This window comes from Uloborus diversus, chromosome 4, assembly GCF_026930045.1.
Source record: "Uloborus diversus isolate 005 chromosome 4, Udiv.v.3.1, whole genome shotgun sequence".
NCBI classification, from domain to species: domain Eukaryota; kingdom Metazoa; phylum Arthropoda; class Arachnida; order Araneae; family Uloboridae; genus Uloborus; species Uloborus diversus.
In genome coordinates this window covers 46,500,555-46,518,793 of record NC_072734.1, presented here as the reverse complement: position 1 = coordinate 46,518,793, position 18,239 = coordinate 46,500,555, and the positions used below count along the sequence as shown (strand labels likewise).

The following is an 18,239-nucleotide window of genomic DNA, read 5'->3' as shown; positions in this document are numbered from 1 at the left end:
AAACCATATTATTAAAAAAGTAGCATCTTTTTAAAATATATCTTTAGTTCAACAACTTTACACAACTTAAAACGTTAAAAATACCGCATTTTATACAAATATACAATGAATTTCAAGTAGAGCAAAGAAAGAAAACCATTATTATTGGTAACGTAAATCAGGGAAATTTGGTGAACTTAATCAGGGAAATCAGGGAAAAGTCAGGGAACTTTTTTTCACAGTACCTGTCGCCACCCTGTTACAAATTTGAAATTTTTGCTAATTACCAATTGAACATAAGCGTAATTTAAATTTTAAAATGAGTTTAATGTTAAGTTTATACTTAATTTAATTTCATTTTCATTTGATACGATGTCGAACTGCATTATGATGTATAGACTTTCCCCTGTATATGATTTGAAAATGATTACCATATGGTTTATATCTTTCAGTATGAAAGTGTGGCTGTTGTATTAATTTGTTCTGATGCTATATTTAATCCTTAACTATAAAAATGAAATTACTATTGAATGAAAGGTTTTTTTTTTAAGATGCTATACATGCTTTGGCACAAATATTTAAAAAGTCTTTTTTCTTGTGTCTACCATTTTCTTTTTTATACATTAAATGTTTTGGAAAAGTGAATTTATTGCATCGTCTAGTCATTTAGTACTTAAATCTGAAGATTTGAATTAATTTTAAATCAGTTCAAAGCCAGACTAGCATAAGTCACATTATTAGTACTTTGGCAGAGAGCATAAAGCATTTGTCTGGTGCATGCAAAGGTTGGGACTTGCGCTTTTATAACACATATGTTATCTTTCAGTTCTTGCAATGTTGTAGGCAATGGTGGTGTATAAACATCATATTTAACGAAACCTCATTAAAAAAACACATATTGTTAGGTTTGGGGATCTGGCTCGCCAACATGTGAAGAATCAACTGCACAGCCAATCCAGTGTTGTGGAACGTCAGTGGCACAGCAAAAGGGGAGGGGGTAACCCTCCCACCCAGAGGTCTTACTTTTAATGTTGTTCCAATCCTAAGACAGTAGTTAATACAAATGAAAGAACTGTTGTGACCAAAAAACCCCTTCCCGAAGGAATTTCTGACTGCTCTAGTGCGGAACGTGCACATTTAAGTAGTTACCCATGTTAAAAAAAGCTGTCACAATTTATCTTTATTTTTATGTATCATTTATAGGGGTAAGTGTAATAGTTTATGAAATATAAATGTTTAAAACCAGAATATTCTTTGATGTTAACCCTGAATATTCATTTTTATTGATCAAAAAAATTTAATATACAGGGTGATTATAATTAAAGTTCCACTTTCAAAACGCTTTAAAAATAAAACCACTGGTCAGAACGTCAAACTTCAACGGAATATTATCGAAGAAGGGGGGAACTTGATGGCGGAAGAAAAATAAATAGTTGGAATTTTTAGCAATAGATGGCACTGTAAGCATCATAATTTAATAGTGGTCGACTAAAATTACAAATAAATCATAAAATATAACCTAAGGTGTAATTTATATGTTAAAACACCGTACTACTCAGCGTGCACGAGGATATTGGTGTGATACTGTCAGTTAAGTAAGCCCATGCAACACGGAAACGTCATATCACATCGGATGGAAAACATTGGTTTTTAATTGTCCTGAGGCCGAAAACCGCATGAAAATCAAATCTGTCTTTAATTTTCGTGAGACTGGCGCAAAAGATGTTCAATATAATGTACCCCGTTTTCTGTAACTAGTTGAAATCGAGAAACAGCATGTTCCACGACTGATTGAAGTGTTTTCAGGGCCACGCTTAGAATGTGTTGCGTAATGCATGCCTTCAGCTCAGCAAAGTTTGCAATTGGAGCACTGAACACAACAACTTTCAGATATCCCCATATCCAGAAGTCACACGGGTTAAGATCAGGAGATCGGGACAGCCAGGTCTTTCATTGAGACAGTCATAGTGAACTTCTCAGATGCGAAATAAGGAAAAAAATGTGTATTTGGCGTTTTTATTACAACTTCAATCAGTCGGGCGTATGACAGGTATTTTGATTTACATATTGACCCTTGCAACGCCATCTATTGCTAAAAATTCCAATTATTTATTTTTCTTTTGCCATACGTTTTCCCCCTTCTTCAATAATATTCCGTTGAAGTTTGAGGTCATTCTGACCTGTGGTTTTATTTTTACAGCGTTTTGAAAGTGGAACTTAAATTATAATCACCCTGTATATACAAAGGAAAAAACACTCGAGTTCTTTATTACCCACACCTTTAGCTGCAAGTAAAAAACTTCATGTTTCTTTTTTATAAAATCAAATCAGTTCATCTAATGAAAGGAGTATGTACAATTTAGGACATACAATTTTTTAAAATTTTTAGACTTGGTAAGTCAAAATAAAAATGGGGCTCTATATTATCACCACCTCCTCTATTGTTTTTTAAGATAAATATTGTGATAAATATGTATATGTTCAACCACACTTTTTTCTTATGTGTATTTTTAAATTGTTTAGGATATTTTGATGACATGTTGGGCTTATAAAGACACCGAACGTCCTGAGTTTAGCAAAATCCTCATGATGCTTTCACGCCTTCCCATGCTTCCAAAGAGACGACTTGCACGAAGCCCATCCCATCCCATCCATCTGTCACGATCTGCCGAGTCTGTTTTCTAAACGTTATGATTACATTCTGACTTAGAAGTTAATACATAATAACGAACTTCTGGTTTTCTGACGGAATGTATGTGAAGAGTGATGAATGAGTTATGTTTTCACGTTATTGGACTATTGACTATTTTAGGATTAGATGGATTTTAATGGCTTATTCATAGTTTTAATTTTTCTGTATCTACATATGCATGAGAAGGATTGTTTTTATATGCTTTCTGCTAATATTTGACCAGTGTAATTTCCTATGCTAAATATCTAATTACAGTCAAGCATTACTTGTATGAACACTTAATGGTATAAGAGGATTCTATGCATTGCGTAAAAATCATTTTAATGAATGAAGTATATGTGGGAGGGGAGTAAATTACAGTGTTCATATTAAAAGAAGTTCACATTTAAGTTGTTCATGCTAGCAAGGTTTGGTTGTATTCCCAAAATGACCTTCCATATCTGGGAGAAAAGTAATTTTTTGAAATGTAAAAACCCCGACTGCAAAAAATCTGTTGAATGATAAATTTAGACCTTTATGAACTGAAGACCTCAAGTATAAAAGTAAATCATTTAAATTCTCTTCATATAAAATAACACAGTTGTTTATGTATTACCTGAATAGTTCTTTAGTTAATTTTCATTAGCTAAATAGCCTTAAGTCAAAAATAAGTCAAAGTTCGTAAAAAGGTTTTAATAATTTTATCCTAATTTCAAACTTAATGCCGTCTTTTAATATCAAATTATTAATTCATATTTAAAGTCAAACTATTACATTAATATTAGTTGTAAAATATTGTTAAATATATTCTTTTCTTAAGGCAAAGTTCACAAGTAATGCAGATCGAGTTCCTGATGCTTTGTTGGAGCTCAGTTAAAGTATTAGGGTCATAATTTCGTCGACCATTCTATGCAATAAAATTAACGAGTAATTTTAAAACAGTCTTACTTTCTGTAGAATTTCAATTTTTAGCCTGTGCAAAAAACAAAAACAAGTTGGTGACAGCTGAGGCATGGATGAATATGCTACATCCTCTGTTAACTGATAACATTTAGTTAATTTTTAAAACATTTTCCAGATATTGGAAGTTTTTTAATAATGACCAGTGTTCATATTAAAGTGTTCATTTATCAGTTAGCTGTCAGAATATGATATTAGAAATTTCTTTGTGTACCACTAAATCAATTCACAAACACTAGATTTTTGTAATATATCAGAACCAAATTTTGACTTGCTTATCAAACTGTAAAGTTTTGGGTATGTTTTTTTCTTTTTTTTTTCTTTTTAATACTTTAATTTTTTGACATGACATGTAAATAGTGATTTTGTCTCATAAAAATTAACTCAAAATTAAATTTCTTTCATATTTACTAATTTAGTGGAAGCAATTATTTGTGTTGTGTTTTCATTTTCCAATTCCCATAGTTAGTTTTCAATTTTTAAAACAAATATATAGATATGTCAGTAAGTCGTACAACCCTGATTTTTTGCAGTCAGGTAAAAAGATAAAAATATGATGTTTGACGATTCTTATGCTTTGTGCAGCAATTTATTGGATAGGTTTTAATATCCACGTCTATACCTGTGTTTGTTTTGAGTTATTTGAAACAAATTCGTCCATTTCTGCATCTAGAAGTGCAGACATATCTGCCAATTTCATTAGACTTGCTTGTTTTTTGCTCCCTCGGTAAAATTTATTTTTTAAGCAAATTTGTTACATGATATATTTTAATTATTTGGAAAATATCAAAGGAAATTGTTAACCAATCCTTACAATATTTGTACATCTGTGTGTAGGTTATATAACCCTCTCTGAAGGACCAAGTTTTGATGGAAAAGAAAAAAAATCCACTTAATAATTTCATGTTATCTTGCCTCCAGCTAGTTTGAGGTGGCAAGCAACCACTTTAAAATAGCTTCCCATTTGAAGCAATAATATTTTGTCCCGGCAAAGAATTCTTAGCTTCTGTCATATCGTCTCCTCAGAACAACTGTAGGATATCCAACTGTTGTTTTGAGACTTAGATGTCTTACTGTTGCTCTGAGGCGGAAATATATATAAATACTGTTTACTTTTTTATATTTGTTTAACATTAGCAGTAAAAATGAAAATGGTAAATATGAATACTTTTAATTGTTTTTATTTTTAAAATATTTAAATGATAAAGATACAAAAGCATATGAAAGTATCTTGTGTTATTTTAATCAACTTGAATGAGTGAATTTTATTATCTTCGAATGTGCAATCCACTTGGATATCAAGGGTCCAGTTGTATATTTTACCCTGACTTTTGATTTTTAATTTTTTTGTAACTTAAGTCAATGTGCCTCCAGATATATGGCATTGGTTTTTCTAATAACGGAAAGCATAATTTTCAACAAGTGAACTGTTGGCTTTTATAATTTGATATTTTATCTCATTTAAAATCCCAATTTGCCAATAGTCCAAGAGTGACAGCAATTGCTTCAGAAAGTGTTCACAAGCAATTTTTGGTGAAGTACTGTAAAGCTTACTTGTGATTGTGATAGTTTCAATTTCATAGCGATATTCATCAAAGAGCATTTCTTTTAGAGTGAATGAATTTTATTATTTTTATCATATTGTGGTTTTGTACATAGTGAAATGTTATGTAAGATTTATTTATTGTATTTTTTAAATCTAAATCTTTTGTATAGCTAAGTGACGTGCTGGTCAAGTCGATTGAAATTCATTTCATCTTCATCCTCATCATGTTAAAATTAAAGCTAAATGGGTGAAAAACATTTGCTACATAGAATCATTCAGCTATAATTTTCTTCTATACAGCACTATATTTTTCATGTTTCAGTTTAAAAGCATGGATTTCAAATCTTTTGGTTTTTGCTACATCATTATAAATGAAACATGAAATATTTCTTGCATTTTTCCTTCCAAGCTGGGTAAATTATATGATTATTCCAGCTGTACTGGACAGGTAAAGGGTAATAAGTGCATATTTTTTTTTTTTTTTTTTTTTTTTTTTTTCCATCTATTATGTGTTAGCTTTATTATAAGCGCTTGCTTGTTTGGTTTTGCCCGAGAAAAACCTATTATTCCAACATATCCCTATTGTTAGTATTGAATCCAAAACAAGTTTTTTCAAATATCTCAAAAACTCATTTCTGCAGATACTGTCGTTTACCTGCCCACGGCAGCATAGTCTTTTGTTAGTTAGCATTTTTACATGTAGGCTTAAATGGTATTGCACGTACCCCTAACTGTTGAATTTTTATTACCTTTCTTAATTATTTATAATTTAATCGCTTAGTACAAAATTCCGTAAAGAACAATGCGATAAGAAAACAAAAGTTGTTCAGTGCCACTTCTTCAGTACATGAGAATGAAACTGTTACCTTATTTCTATGTGGTTCCATTGTTGTGCACTGCTGGAGGTGTTCATTGAAATGCAAGCTTTGAATTTTTGCTGCATAGCTGCTTTAAATATATTTTTATGAAAGTCAGATTGGTGCATATTCTTAGTTTGTAACTAATGCATCTAAAAGTTTGTTTGTTTTTTTCTTTTCAAGCTTTCACGTGAGTTTATGTTTTTGGTATTAACTGTACTGAAATTGATTTGTGTCTATCACACTGAAGTTGATTTGTGCATATATCACTGAAGTTGATTTGTGTGACACAACAAGATAAATAGTATTGCAGATTGATTTTTATACTTTTAAATTGAAATGTACAAAGTTTTGAAGTTCATTTTATCATTTACATTTAGGGAAAGGAGAGCTTATTATTCATATTACTCTAGTCATCTTATTCCTGATTTTTTTATACCTAAAATACTGTATTATTTTACATTTGGCATGATTGATTGGTAGCTTACAATGAAGTAAACTTCAGATTCTATTTCCTTATTTTAATTATATACTTAAAATTGGATAAAATGCATTAAAATGAAATTTCTTTATCATTTTGAGTTGTATTTTTCAATGGAAGTATTTTGAAATAAAATTTTCAAGTTCTTTTTTAATTTAAATTTTAAAATAAACTTTCAAATTAAAACAAACTTGGGAATTCTAGTCCAATAATGAATTGTTCAATATACATGTGATAACCACGTCAGAAATTTTTATGGTCCCCATATGAAAGAAAAAAATAATATTTACAGTTTGAAGTTTCAAATTTTTCTTAAAATGTACAATTTGCTTCAAAATTTTTTTTTTTTTTTTAATTGGTAGAAATTTGTTGTTAAGCTTAGTTCTAAATTATGTTTATTTTTCCACCCTACCAAAATTTACTGATTTTTTTTTTTTTTTTGCCCTCACTTTTCTAATGTATGCTGCATAAAACATTTGTGTATAAAGATTCATTTGATACATTTGCTTGACCAAACCAAGCTTGAAAATACCAAAGGTACTAGTCATTGTGAGTATATTTCTGCACGATAATCTTTGTATATCATTGTATATTCATTTGTCTCTTTTGTATGTCATTTCATTGCATAATTTCTCTGCATTTTAGTTTGGCACATACATTTTTTTATCCTGTTATAAAATCCAAAACGGTCTTTTATTTTATGCTGTGATTTGAAAACAAATGTATTTATTTGTCAACAATTACAGTAATTATTAATTCAAAGACGACTTCCATTACACATGTCAAAATGTATTTGTAAAATCTTCCATTTTTCTCTTAACGCATGTATTTCAAGTAAAATTTAATATCCATCAAGCATTTCATGGAAGTGCTACATTCAAACCTCATTCACATGCCTAAAAAAAGTTTTTTTTTTTTTTACTTCCAGTTTTCTGCTTAAGCTTATGTTTCAAGCTTGTGTCTAAGCTGAAAACAGAGGAATTGGTGTAATAATAAAAGACCCATTCTTTCTATTATTTATTTTTTGGCAACTTATAGCTTTTTATGTTTTAAAGTACAGAGTGTTCAGAGACTTTAAAAACATGGGGTAGTTATCAGAAAATCATAATACTGAAACTTTTGGAGTATGATTAAGTACCTGTAATTGCTACCATTTAACATATTGAATACAACCTATGAAATAATTTTGTAGCATGTGAGCTTGGCTTAGGGAGTTGACGAGTTATATCGTTGATGCCAGCTTTGTACTGGTTCAGTGCATGTGTTCTAGCAGGGCACAGATGTTTGCTTATGGGAAAGTACCAGTGTATCAAAGGTTACTCACAGGTGCATATTTATATTTGAATTTTATAGTGAATTGTAGTTTTTTTAATATTTCATGTTTTTTGCATAATTTATTTTGTTTTCTATGTTATTTTTAAATGTTTACTCAATTAGTTTTTAAATTGTATGATGTAATTAAATTAGGATATTTTCTAAGGCTCAAAAAATGTAAGCAGCTTTGGCAGTCAATTTTAAAAGGTGGTTGGTTCATAAGTGGTTATAAGTTACATAACAATAAATTTACAAAAAGTGTCCAGTTATAATTAATACAGTAAATGTCTACATAATATAAATTTTAATCACTTCTGAGTTCCTCCTCTTCAATGCTTATTTTTCTTTTTTTCCTCCTACTTTCAGTTAATTTACAGTTGAAATTCTGACTTTAGTGAAATACAGTAAACAATAAAAATTTCTTGTACAAGGAAAACAGATTCACATGCATGTTATGTTTTAAGTGTTACTGTGTAACTATAATATGTATATGGGCATTCTAAGAGGAAAATGAAATTTTTCTGCATGTGACAGCTCATGTATTTTGTTTAAAATAACAGCTTAAAACGATAATGAACAAAATTTGTTGCTTCAGAAATCAAACATATATGTGCTGTAAGGCAAAAAATTTTGTTTTATTACATTTTGAAAGTACAGCAGTTCTGTGTTAAACGATTAAGGCTGCTTTTCAAAGTCCTGGACCCTCCATTGTAGTGTTTCCAAAATTCTGTTTGAGGATGCATTCTACTTAAGGACAGTTTTTTTTTTCTTTTGGTCTCTTGAAAGTTGATAAATAAAGAACGAGCTGTATTACTTTTTCATGAAATATATGAGTTGTCATGTATGGATACAAAATAGCAGCTTTTTCGTGGAATGGCCAATATATGGTTAGCGAAGAATTAAATGTTTTTAATCTGAACACTCTGTATCGGTATTGCTAACCGTCTTTGAATTAATCAATTGAAGTTATATACTTCAAAAGTAACAAAGTAAATTGGTTGTATCATTCTATTATAAACCATGATTCATGTTTTTTTTTTTTCAATGGAAGTGATATGATGAATTAAAAGTTTCATAACAAAGGCCTTCATGAAAAGTGTAGCATTTCTATAGCATTGCAAACTCTTTACAGAGAGAAGTGTATTTCTCAAAGATTTGTTCTTTGAATAAGCTATGCTGATGGAAACAGAAAAATAATTTTTCTTGTTCTAAAGAAAAACCGAATCATGTGGAAGCTCTTGACAATATGGGCTTTCTTTAATTCATGCATAACAAAGAAAAAAAACTTCTTTAAGTCATAGTACAAAGTTTCTTGAACGTTGTAAATATTTCATTAAATTCTAGTTTTAGAGCATTCTATTAAATACTGAAAAATATTAGGTTTATCCAATAAATTTTCATGTTTGTTTTGGGGAATGGGAAACGTTTATGTAACTAAATTAAAAAGGTACTTATCTTCTATAAAATGTTGTTGTTGTTTTTTTAAATTTCTCTATTAATCTTTTTATTTTTTTTTTTTTTTTTTTTTTTTTTTTTTTTTTTTTTTTTGTGTTAGATTTTTGAAACAGAAAAAATAAAAACTTAATCTTGATATTTAAACTAGTTGCACTTACACATTCCATTATATTGTGTTTAAAAATTCGCTTTTTTTTTTTTCTATTTTAAAAGTACTTATTCTGCGTGACTTGTACATTTTAATGAAATTTTGGTGATTGCAAAAGTAAAAAAAATATATATATATATATATATTTTTTTTATTCACTAAATTTTGAATGGTCTAAATAAAATATGTTGGTTCATATCATATGTGACAGATATAAAAATTTCTTTAATTTAATGTCTTTTTTCAGCTTTATATATATATTTCTCTTGCAATTCCAAAATTCTAGCTTTATTAAAACATTACTTGTGAAATAATATTAATTGGAATAACATAATTTAAACAAACTTCTGTATTTATTTATTTTTTTAAGTAATTTATTTTTTATGCTTTTGTGAATACTATTTAATTTTGCATTGCCATTCCATCATCTCCTTTAGACTGAAATTGAAAGTAATTTTTTGTCTCCCCATGTGATTTGTACCTCAGTAAGTTGCCCTTTCTGTATTCTAATCAACTCCTTCAGAAAGAAAATGCTGATGGTTAAAATCAAACTGACCTACTTTTACAGAATTACTAAAAATGATTTTTTTTTTTTTAATTTTGTGTAGTGCATGTATAAATTTAAAATGAATAATATTGAAAATTTGTTTAATATTACAAATGGCTTTGAAATAAACTACACTTTTCTAAAAATTTGACATTTTTATTCTAAAAATGAGAAGTTATTGGATAAACTCATATTTTTCTTACAAGGTTTCCAAGAAGTTTGTTGCATGTTAAATTAAGGAAGATAAAACAACCAACAATATAATTTATTATTCTGAGGTAGAAATGGCATAACTTTGAGCTGATGCTAATTTTTCCCATAATATTGAGAGCTTCCATTGGGCGTTTTGTGCTTTTCCTGCGTGTGTTGCTTGCTTAATATTTGCAGAGAGAATTGTATCTCAGGTGTACATAGTTGGTCGGTGTTAAATACACATGAAATGCAAGTGAAAAAATTTAAATAAAAATTTAAAATCATTTAAAAATGCTGTTTTTCTTTCTTGAAAAAAATGTTTGAAAAAGGTTCTGTATCACTTTTTTCAAAATAGTATGGAGAGTGAATTTTGTTTCAGCTAAATAATGAGTTCAAAAATGATTTAAATGTATACAAGATGATATAAGTTTGGGAAGAAAGAGCATTGTAACTTTCACACAAGCATAAAATTATCTTAATTTTGGAAAGAAACCAAACTTAAACTATCTCATCTAAGATTAAAATGCTAGGTTTTTTTTTTTTTTTTTCTTTTTTGAATCACTCACTATGCAACTATTTTTCGTCATAAAAATGTTTCTTTTTGCATTCTAAACAAGAATTTGTGACAGATTTATGAGATGCATGATTGATAAAGCTAGCCTTCTGTCATAAGATTTTAAAATTGAAGGCTTTCGGAATGGTTGTCTTTTTTTTTTCCCCCTGTTCATTCGTGAAATTTGGTATTTTTCGATCAAAATCAAGAAAAAAAGCCTCCATCAATTTTTTTTTTTATAACTTTGATTATCTTTAAAAAAAGATATAAAACTTTGAGGTGGGAAGGATTTATTAGACTAAAATATATTTATGTAATTAAGAAAATCATAGTTTTTATCAAAGTATTCAGAAACTTTCTTTGCAAATTTCGAAGCAGTTGCTCTTTGGTTCGTTAAGCCATCATGCTGTTGAGATGACAGTTTGGTAGTGCAAAACTAACTTAGCAGCTTAGGCTACCCAGAACCTCACTTTTTTTCCTTCCTCCTAGTACCCCCGGTAGTGTTTATTCTTTACGTCTTTACACATCTTATTTGTATTTCCCATAAAACAGCAAGTTCACTAAGTTTTACTCTTTGACACCTCCACCCCAGCTTCTTTTTTACTAGCTACCAGGAGTTATAATGTATTTCCTAAATGCTTCTTGCTGGTTTCAATCATCATTGTTTCAACTTTTTTTTTTTTTTTTTGGTCTAAACATTTTAAATGTATATTTATTTAATAATTTTCACTTTTCAATTTTGGTCAAAAGGAAAACTGTAAACAAAAAGAATGTATTTCCACTGTAACCTTTTCTTAATACTCACTGTCTGTAACAAATGCTTTAATAACTTAAACTGAGGCTGAACTGTTTCCAGGCCTTTCCCAACCCGTAAACCACATCTGTGGTAGGTATGGGGGACCTTGGGGTGTAATGTAAGGTAATGTATGTTGCTAGGTTAGTCTTGCTCTAACTATAGGCAAGCCCTTTCTATTAATATAATAGTTTTATCAAGAAAGTACCAAGTGTTTTTTTTCAGTTAAGATTTATTATTAGCTGTTAAAAGTAAATTATTTCAATTAGCTTCCTTGATTAACATGACTGTTCTAGTTACACAACACATACTCTTTTTTTTTTTTCGTTTTCTTGAATGTAAAATACCGATTCTTACATAGAATTAATGAACGAATCGCAATAATACCTTTAATTTCAAAACCAGTGAGGGAAAGGTATGCTTTTGACTTACCTCCGACTTCAATATTACTCCTGAACATGGGTGCCATATGGGGGTGGGGGGGACAAGTGGGGGCTCGACCCCCCCCCCTAGAAGTTAGAACTTTCTTGCTTTTAGTACTTTTTTCTTTGCAATAATATAAAAGCATTTCTTTTACAGCCTTTAATGAATAACTTATTAAAAATGTCAAATTTTAATTTCTCTAATCCGTACTGAAATTGGTTTGCATGGAGAAAATATCCTGCTAAACCAAGAGGAAAATATCTGGAGCCCCCGCCCCCATTAAAATTTTGCATATGGGTGCACTTGCTCCTGTATCAAACAAATGATTTTATTCGTGTATGCTTTCTGAATGTATGTGTGTGTGTGTGTGTGTGTTTTTTTTTTTTTTTTTAATGAAGAAACTAGCTGTGTTGCCCGGTCTACTTTGAAAATAAAAATTGTGTCAAGTGACGCATATTCATCAGTCAGGCTTAAATAAAAGAAAACAAAAAATATCATGCAAAATTTCCCCTCCAAACATTGATGCAGATATTAAAGTACTTTAAAGAAATTAAAATAAAATGAGAAAGTTGGATTTAAAAAGCGTAACCATGGAAACACAAAATAAAATAAGTTTACGAATTGAAAATGAAAAAGATGGAAATAAACAATGAATTCCAAAAGTGTTACCGTGGAAACACAAAATAAATGGCTAAAAACCTGAATAGAGAACAGATTTTTGAACTTCATTAATTTGCTTGTAACTTTTTTTCTAATGGAGATAGAGGGTTAAACTTTCAACCATAGGTCGAGTTAGACCTGGAGTAAAAAAAGCAGCTCTTTCCAATGGTGTCAAAAAGAAAACTGTGGGACAATTCCTTCACTTTTTATTGCTAAATTTAATGAAGAAAGTAGTGCCTAAATTTCAGCTAAGCCTAAAGAAATTCGAGCTAAAAAGCTAAATAACTCCCCCGTTATCAAGTTAGGGCATTGAAACAAATTGCATAGAAAGCGGAAAATCCTATTCTTTAAAACGATATGTAATATTAATATGTGAAAGTAATTTTTCACCCCCATACTCGGGAATCCATGAAAATTGGGCCTAAATTAGAATAAAAAAAGAACTACTCTGCGAATTTTTTTCGAATCAGTCTGCAAACCTTTCCGAGGCTGAAGAAAAGATACTGAGAAAATTTCAGCGAAATTGGCCAGGTTGTTCTCGAGTTTTGCGCATTGAAACAAACAGACGCTTTTTTGGGACTTCATTTTACACTATGTAGAGATGAGTTCAGAATATTTAAATGGTACAGTAAACTTAATTTAATCCCTTCGGGATTGGAACTAGCTACCTATGCTCCTCCTGAAATCTGCTACTGTATGTTATGTTTCCTTCAAGAATTTGTTCAAAACTAAACTTTTTTATATTAATGAGCAAAATTTAAAGAAAAATCATCATGACCTTTGCCAAAGATCCCTTTGTTACTTTTTCTTTTTGCTGCGCCCGCAGCTTGCTCAGAGATCAGAGTATATCACGTAATCAAGCAAGAAGTTAATAAATTAAACAGCCACAAGTAAATTAACATTAATTTTAAAACTGAAATTTCTATACACACATGCAATAAGAACATTTTAATAATTTTCATAGAACCATTCATAAACTTTACATATTTTATATAGTTATAGTTGTATTTTTTTTATGTATCTTTGAAGTAACTTTTCTTGCTGGAGAAAGAAATCGTTCTTTCGTTCTGTGTCCAAAGCTCCTCAGTTTGGATCTTTTATTTGATTCTGCGGAATGCAGAGAAGGACACGAAAGTGATAGTTTCGTATTCAGACCTTCAATTGCTAGAAATTGATTGCTTTCCTGTAGTAGAGAATTTAAATATTGTAATAAATTAAAGCCCGGATCACATGAACAATAAAATCATCAAAATATGCACTAAAGGTTCCTAAAATATGCACTAAGAATTCCTAAAATACACGCTACAAATTGTTTAATCACGCAAATATTGTTTTTACATCTGAATAAAAACACTATTCGCCCGGTGGCGGATTCAAACGATCCTCTTGGGAGGGGTGAATGACTAATGAACTATATGAAAGGTTGGAGATAACAAACTTTTTTTTTTTAAGTTTAAAAACTGAAGCAAGTGTTTTTTTAATTTTAACAATATGCTAGCAAAAATACCCGGCGTTGCCAGGGTCAGTAATAATTATGAGAAACAATCGTTACTTGCATTTGTTTTCTGTTTTAAGTGAAAAAATTTAAAACACTCTTTTTTGACGTGATTAAAAATCGAGCTTTTTCCTTACTCATAAAACTAAAATAGCAATAAGTATAAGAACTAGAGACGTACCGAGTAGCACTTTGGCCGAGTACCGAGTACTCGGCCGAGTACCGAGTTACCGAGTACTCGGCCTTTCACTACTCGGCTGAGTTACCAAGTACTAATTACGTTTTAAGAAGGACCACCAACACACGTGATGAATTTTGAACTTATTGGAATAGCTGCATAGACCTCCTTGTATATATAATAGTTTTTAAAACTAAATTCCTGCTGAAATTTGATTACGCATTATTTAAAACATTTTGTTTATGTCAAAAATTTTACAAAAAAATTATATTTAAAATTAAAAATACATAAATAAAAGATATGAATCAAGTTGGAATTAAAACAAATTATACCAATTATAGTTACAGTCTGCCAAACATGAATAATTTTTAAAAGCAAATAAAACAAATGTGCAGGAACACTGCAGACACATGTTTCTGCGATATAAGGAATGTCTTTTTCAGTGCATAAAATGTGAGCTAAAGAATGTAAAGACATTTGACAAAAGAATCCGACTTTTGTCGGATGCCTTTAAAGCCACGAGCTCACACTTTGTGCATTGAAAAAGGAACTCCTTGTAATGCTATAACACATGTCTGTAATGTGCTTTTAACGTTGTTTTATTTCCTTTTATTTTTTAAGCAAAGGTATTTTTATAATTCTTATAACTAATTTTTGTTTGTAGCAAAAATCCATTTTTAATATAAAAATTCCATATTTTCTATACTTACTTTTTTGCACAATTTTTAATAAATAAGTTTTATTTACTTTGGGGACATTAAAATAGAGATTTATTCCATTGAAGCATTACAAACTTCATTATTCTCAAAATTTAAATTTGACTTCTATAAATGATTGCAGAATATTATATATGCATGCACTTTTTTATAAATTTTAATATCTGTCATGGACAATATTCAATTTTTTGCAACTACTCGGTATTGGCCGAGTATCGGATCAAAATTTGGCCGAGTACCGAGTACTCGGCAAATTGGCCGAATAGGCCGAGTAGTTACCGAGTACTCGGTACGTCTCTAATAAGAACAAAATAGTATTGATTTGGAAACAAAAGTATGACATTTAGGCATATGCAGTAAATTTGAAGAATTTCCAAAATATGAAATTAATCTTCACATGTTTAAAAAGATTTACCTGTTAACATTTTTTTTTTAACATGGATTCTAAAACCTTCTCTGTATGGCTATTGAAGTACGAAGTGTTTAAAAAATAGCCGCCCGTAATCCCCTTATACTTGTGTTAGTTATTTTGGGAAATTTCAGTCATTGTGGGCTCTTAATGCTCCCCCTCCTTTCCTTAATTGGAAAACATTATGTTTCTAATTTTCGTTACATAGATATTGTCGTCAGATGCTGAGATACTTTTGATCACCATAAAATGGCGATAAACATTTTCATCCGAAATATATCCAAAATAAGTAGTAAAATTTGGCGATTGTCTGAAATTGTGCGAAAAGAAAAATTAATGGAAGTTTTTGGGCTGTTAATGGATTTGCCTAATTTAGTTGCTGGATTATTTTACTCAGTAAAAAGTTTTTTTAAGATTCTTTGATTGGCGATCGTTTGTTTAAATGGTGAAAGCTGAGAAACGTTATTATGTAGTCTTTGGCTTCAAAAATAGCGACAGTCAAGGGCGCCCATATAGGGGGGCTCGAGCCCCCCCCCCCCCTTGGAAATTAGAACTTCCTTGCTTTTAGTACTTTTTTCTTTGCAAAAATATAAAAATATTTCTTCTCCAGCCATTAATGAGTAAATAATTAAAAATGTCAAATTTTAATGACTCTATTCTGTTCTGAAATTTGCCTCCACGGAGAAAATATCCTGCTAAACCATGGTTAAAATAGCCCCCCCCCCCTTACAATTTTGCATATTGGCGCCCATGGCGACAGTTGAAAAAACTGCCAAATGCATTAGCTACTGAAATCTTCCTGCAAAAATTTTGGCGATACTTCTGCTGGTTGATTGGATAATGAGTAAATGTCCAATCAGCAAAAATAATATTTAAAAAAAGCATTAATTACATTGAAGTTTTGTTTAAATGAAAAGCCAAATCCATTTATTATTAGCCAATTTTGTGCAAAAGCGTTACTTGATTTGATTTGAGAAAAGCCTCGAACAGTCAGACGAAACGCAAAAATATTCAGCAATTCGCAACTCCAACGAACTATAGGGGGCACTGAAGTCACTGTCTAATGGCGGAATTGAAAACTAAAACAAACGCATGTGGTAACGAAGAAAATGCTAAAAGTGTTGTGATTTTTGTTGTTATGTATGATTTTTTCGCTTTATTCATTTGAAAAGATTTTTCAAAGTCTTTTGGTTATTCTGACTCATAAAGAAAGAGATTAGAAACCAAAAAGTATTACGAAAGTAAACAATTAATGCAGAACACACAGCAAGTTGTTCTGAAGCAGCCATTTTCACGATGTTGAATTCGGAATTCATAAATTTTTGGTTCGCTTCGAACGGCATTTTCATTTTGTACCGTTTTTTCTATACATTAGTACATATTAAGTTCAGTTTCGTGACATTTCCGGCATTTGTTGACATTTTTGTCACATAGTGCACATACGTGGCAGACTGTCAAGCGTAACGTTTAACACTAGATAATTTATTTCTATGATTATATGATTGGATATCAAAAGAAATCATGCATTTAATTCATTCGTCATGGAAATGATTTACCTGATATGCGAAATCTTGTCAAGATACATTATTCTTTCACACAATTTTAAAACCATAACCTTATACACAGATTTTTGGCGAACTTTTATTTTTTATTGTTCAAATTCTTAACGTTCTTTCTGGATTTTTCAATCTGTTCTGCGATAAATATTTTCAAGAAAATTTATCTGCATACTTTCTATTTCAGTAGGATACTGTAGTAACAAAGGTTATTTTAATCATTTATGTGGAATTAGGTTAAGGAAAAGTATCCAGTCAATGTTGTTAAGTTCGTTTTTTTTTTTTCTTCATCGAATCGAAAAACTGATATTTATTCAAATTCATTTAGAACAAAATAAATAAAATGTGTACTCACAGTTTATATATGGTGGTAGTTTTCTTTTCAGTTGATTGACCATTATTTCTTTTTACTTATCGAATTCTGTAATCTTACTATCATTTTATTCCACTCATGATAAAAATTAAAAATGGTTTAACTAAAAACGCGAAATCTCGCCAAGGCTACTTTGCTTGCACAATTCCAAAACTATAACCCTAAACAAATTTGGTGAAACCTTTCAGCTGAGAATAAAAGGAATAAAGTAAATTCTTTCTCGGTTAAACATTTTTCATTTTGTTCTACGATAATAAATTCAAGAAAATATTTTGCATACTGTCCGTTCCAACTAAATGCTGCTGTAAAATATGATTAGTTAAATTAATTTAAGATTAAAAAAAACTCATATTCTTACAAATTCATACAAAACAATAAAAAATTTTACCTGGTATAACGTTATCCAATTTTGTTAATCCAGAGTTTTCTTGTTTACGCTTCCACCATTTAATACTTTTTTGAAAGAAATAAGGAAAACTAACATTATTTTGAGAAGCTCGAGAATACTACTAAGGGACGAATTAATTTCTGTTGTTGAAGGCGTTCTTAGACATGTTGAATGCGTTACTCAGAACAAACTGACCGCGTTTACGTCAACAGATACACGTGGAGCGCAACGTGGCAATGTTTTAGTTGCATTCGCAGTTTTATAAATCACCGCAAGGTAGCGTATTCGAGCGCTGGAGTTCCGAATACAACAATGGGGTTGTTTCGTTCAGTCAAAAGTAGTACTTTTTGTCACTGAAATTGATAGATTAAGCAAAAAAAAAAAATAATAATAATAATAATAACATGGACTCAGAAAATACTTTCATTTTCCCAACAGTTATTTTTTAATTAATTTTTTTAAATGTCCGATTCTTCAAACAAGGAGTGGTCTTTATGACGTCACAAATTATGCACTATGACGCATCTTTCTACCGCATTTCCACG

At 30.2% G+C, this 18,239-nt stretch overlaps 2 protein-coding genes across 3 annotated transcripts in view; one reads left to right on the top strand and one right to left on the bottom strand.

The window, feature by feature from the left end:
* The window catches only part of LOC129220103 (kinase suppressor of Ras 2-like), a 53,238-nt gene extending 50,445 nt beyond the window's left edge, over positions 1 to 2,793 (top strand). The window contains 1 exon segment of the mRNA XM_054854444.1: positions 2,503 to 2,793. Coding sequence (XP_054710419.1) covers positions 2,503 to 2,664 — 162 coding nt within the window. The 3' untranslated portion in view covers positions 2,665 to 2,793.
* A 10,733-nt stretch (positions 2,794 to 13,526) lies between these two features.
* Positions 13,527 to 18,239, bottom strand: part of LOC129220147 (rabphilin-1-like) — a 105,795-nt gene continuing 101,082 nt past the window's right edge. For both annotated transcript variants that reach the window (XM_054854499.1, XM_054854498.1), the window contains exon 9: positions 13,527 to 13,762. In XM_054854499.1, coding sequence (XP_054710474.1) covers positions 13,568 to 13,762 — 195 coding nt within the window. In that variant the 3' untranslated portion in view covers positions 13,527 to 13,567. The remainder of the gene's footprint in view (positions 13,763 to 18,239) is intronic.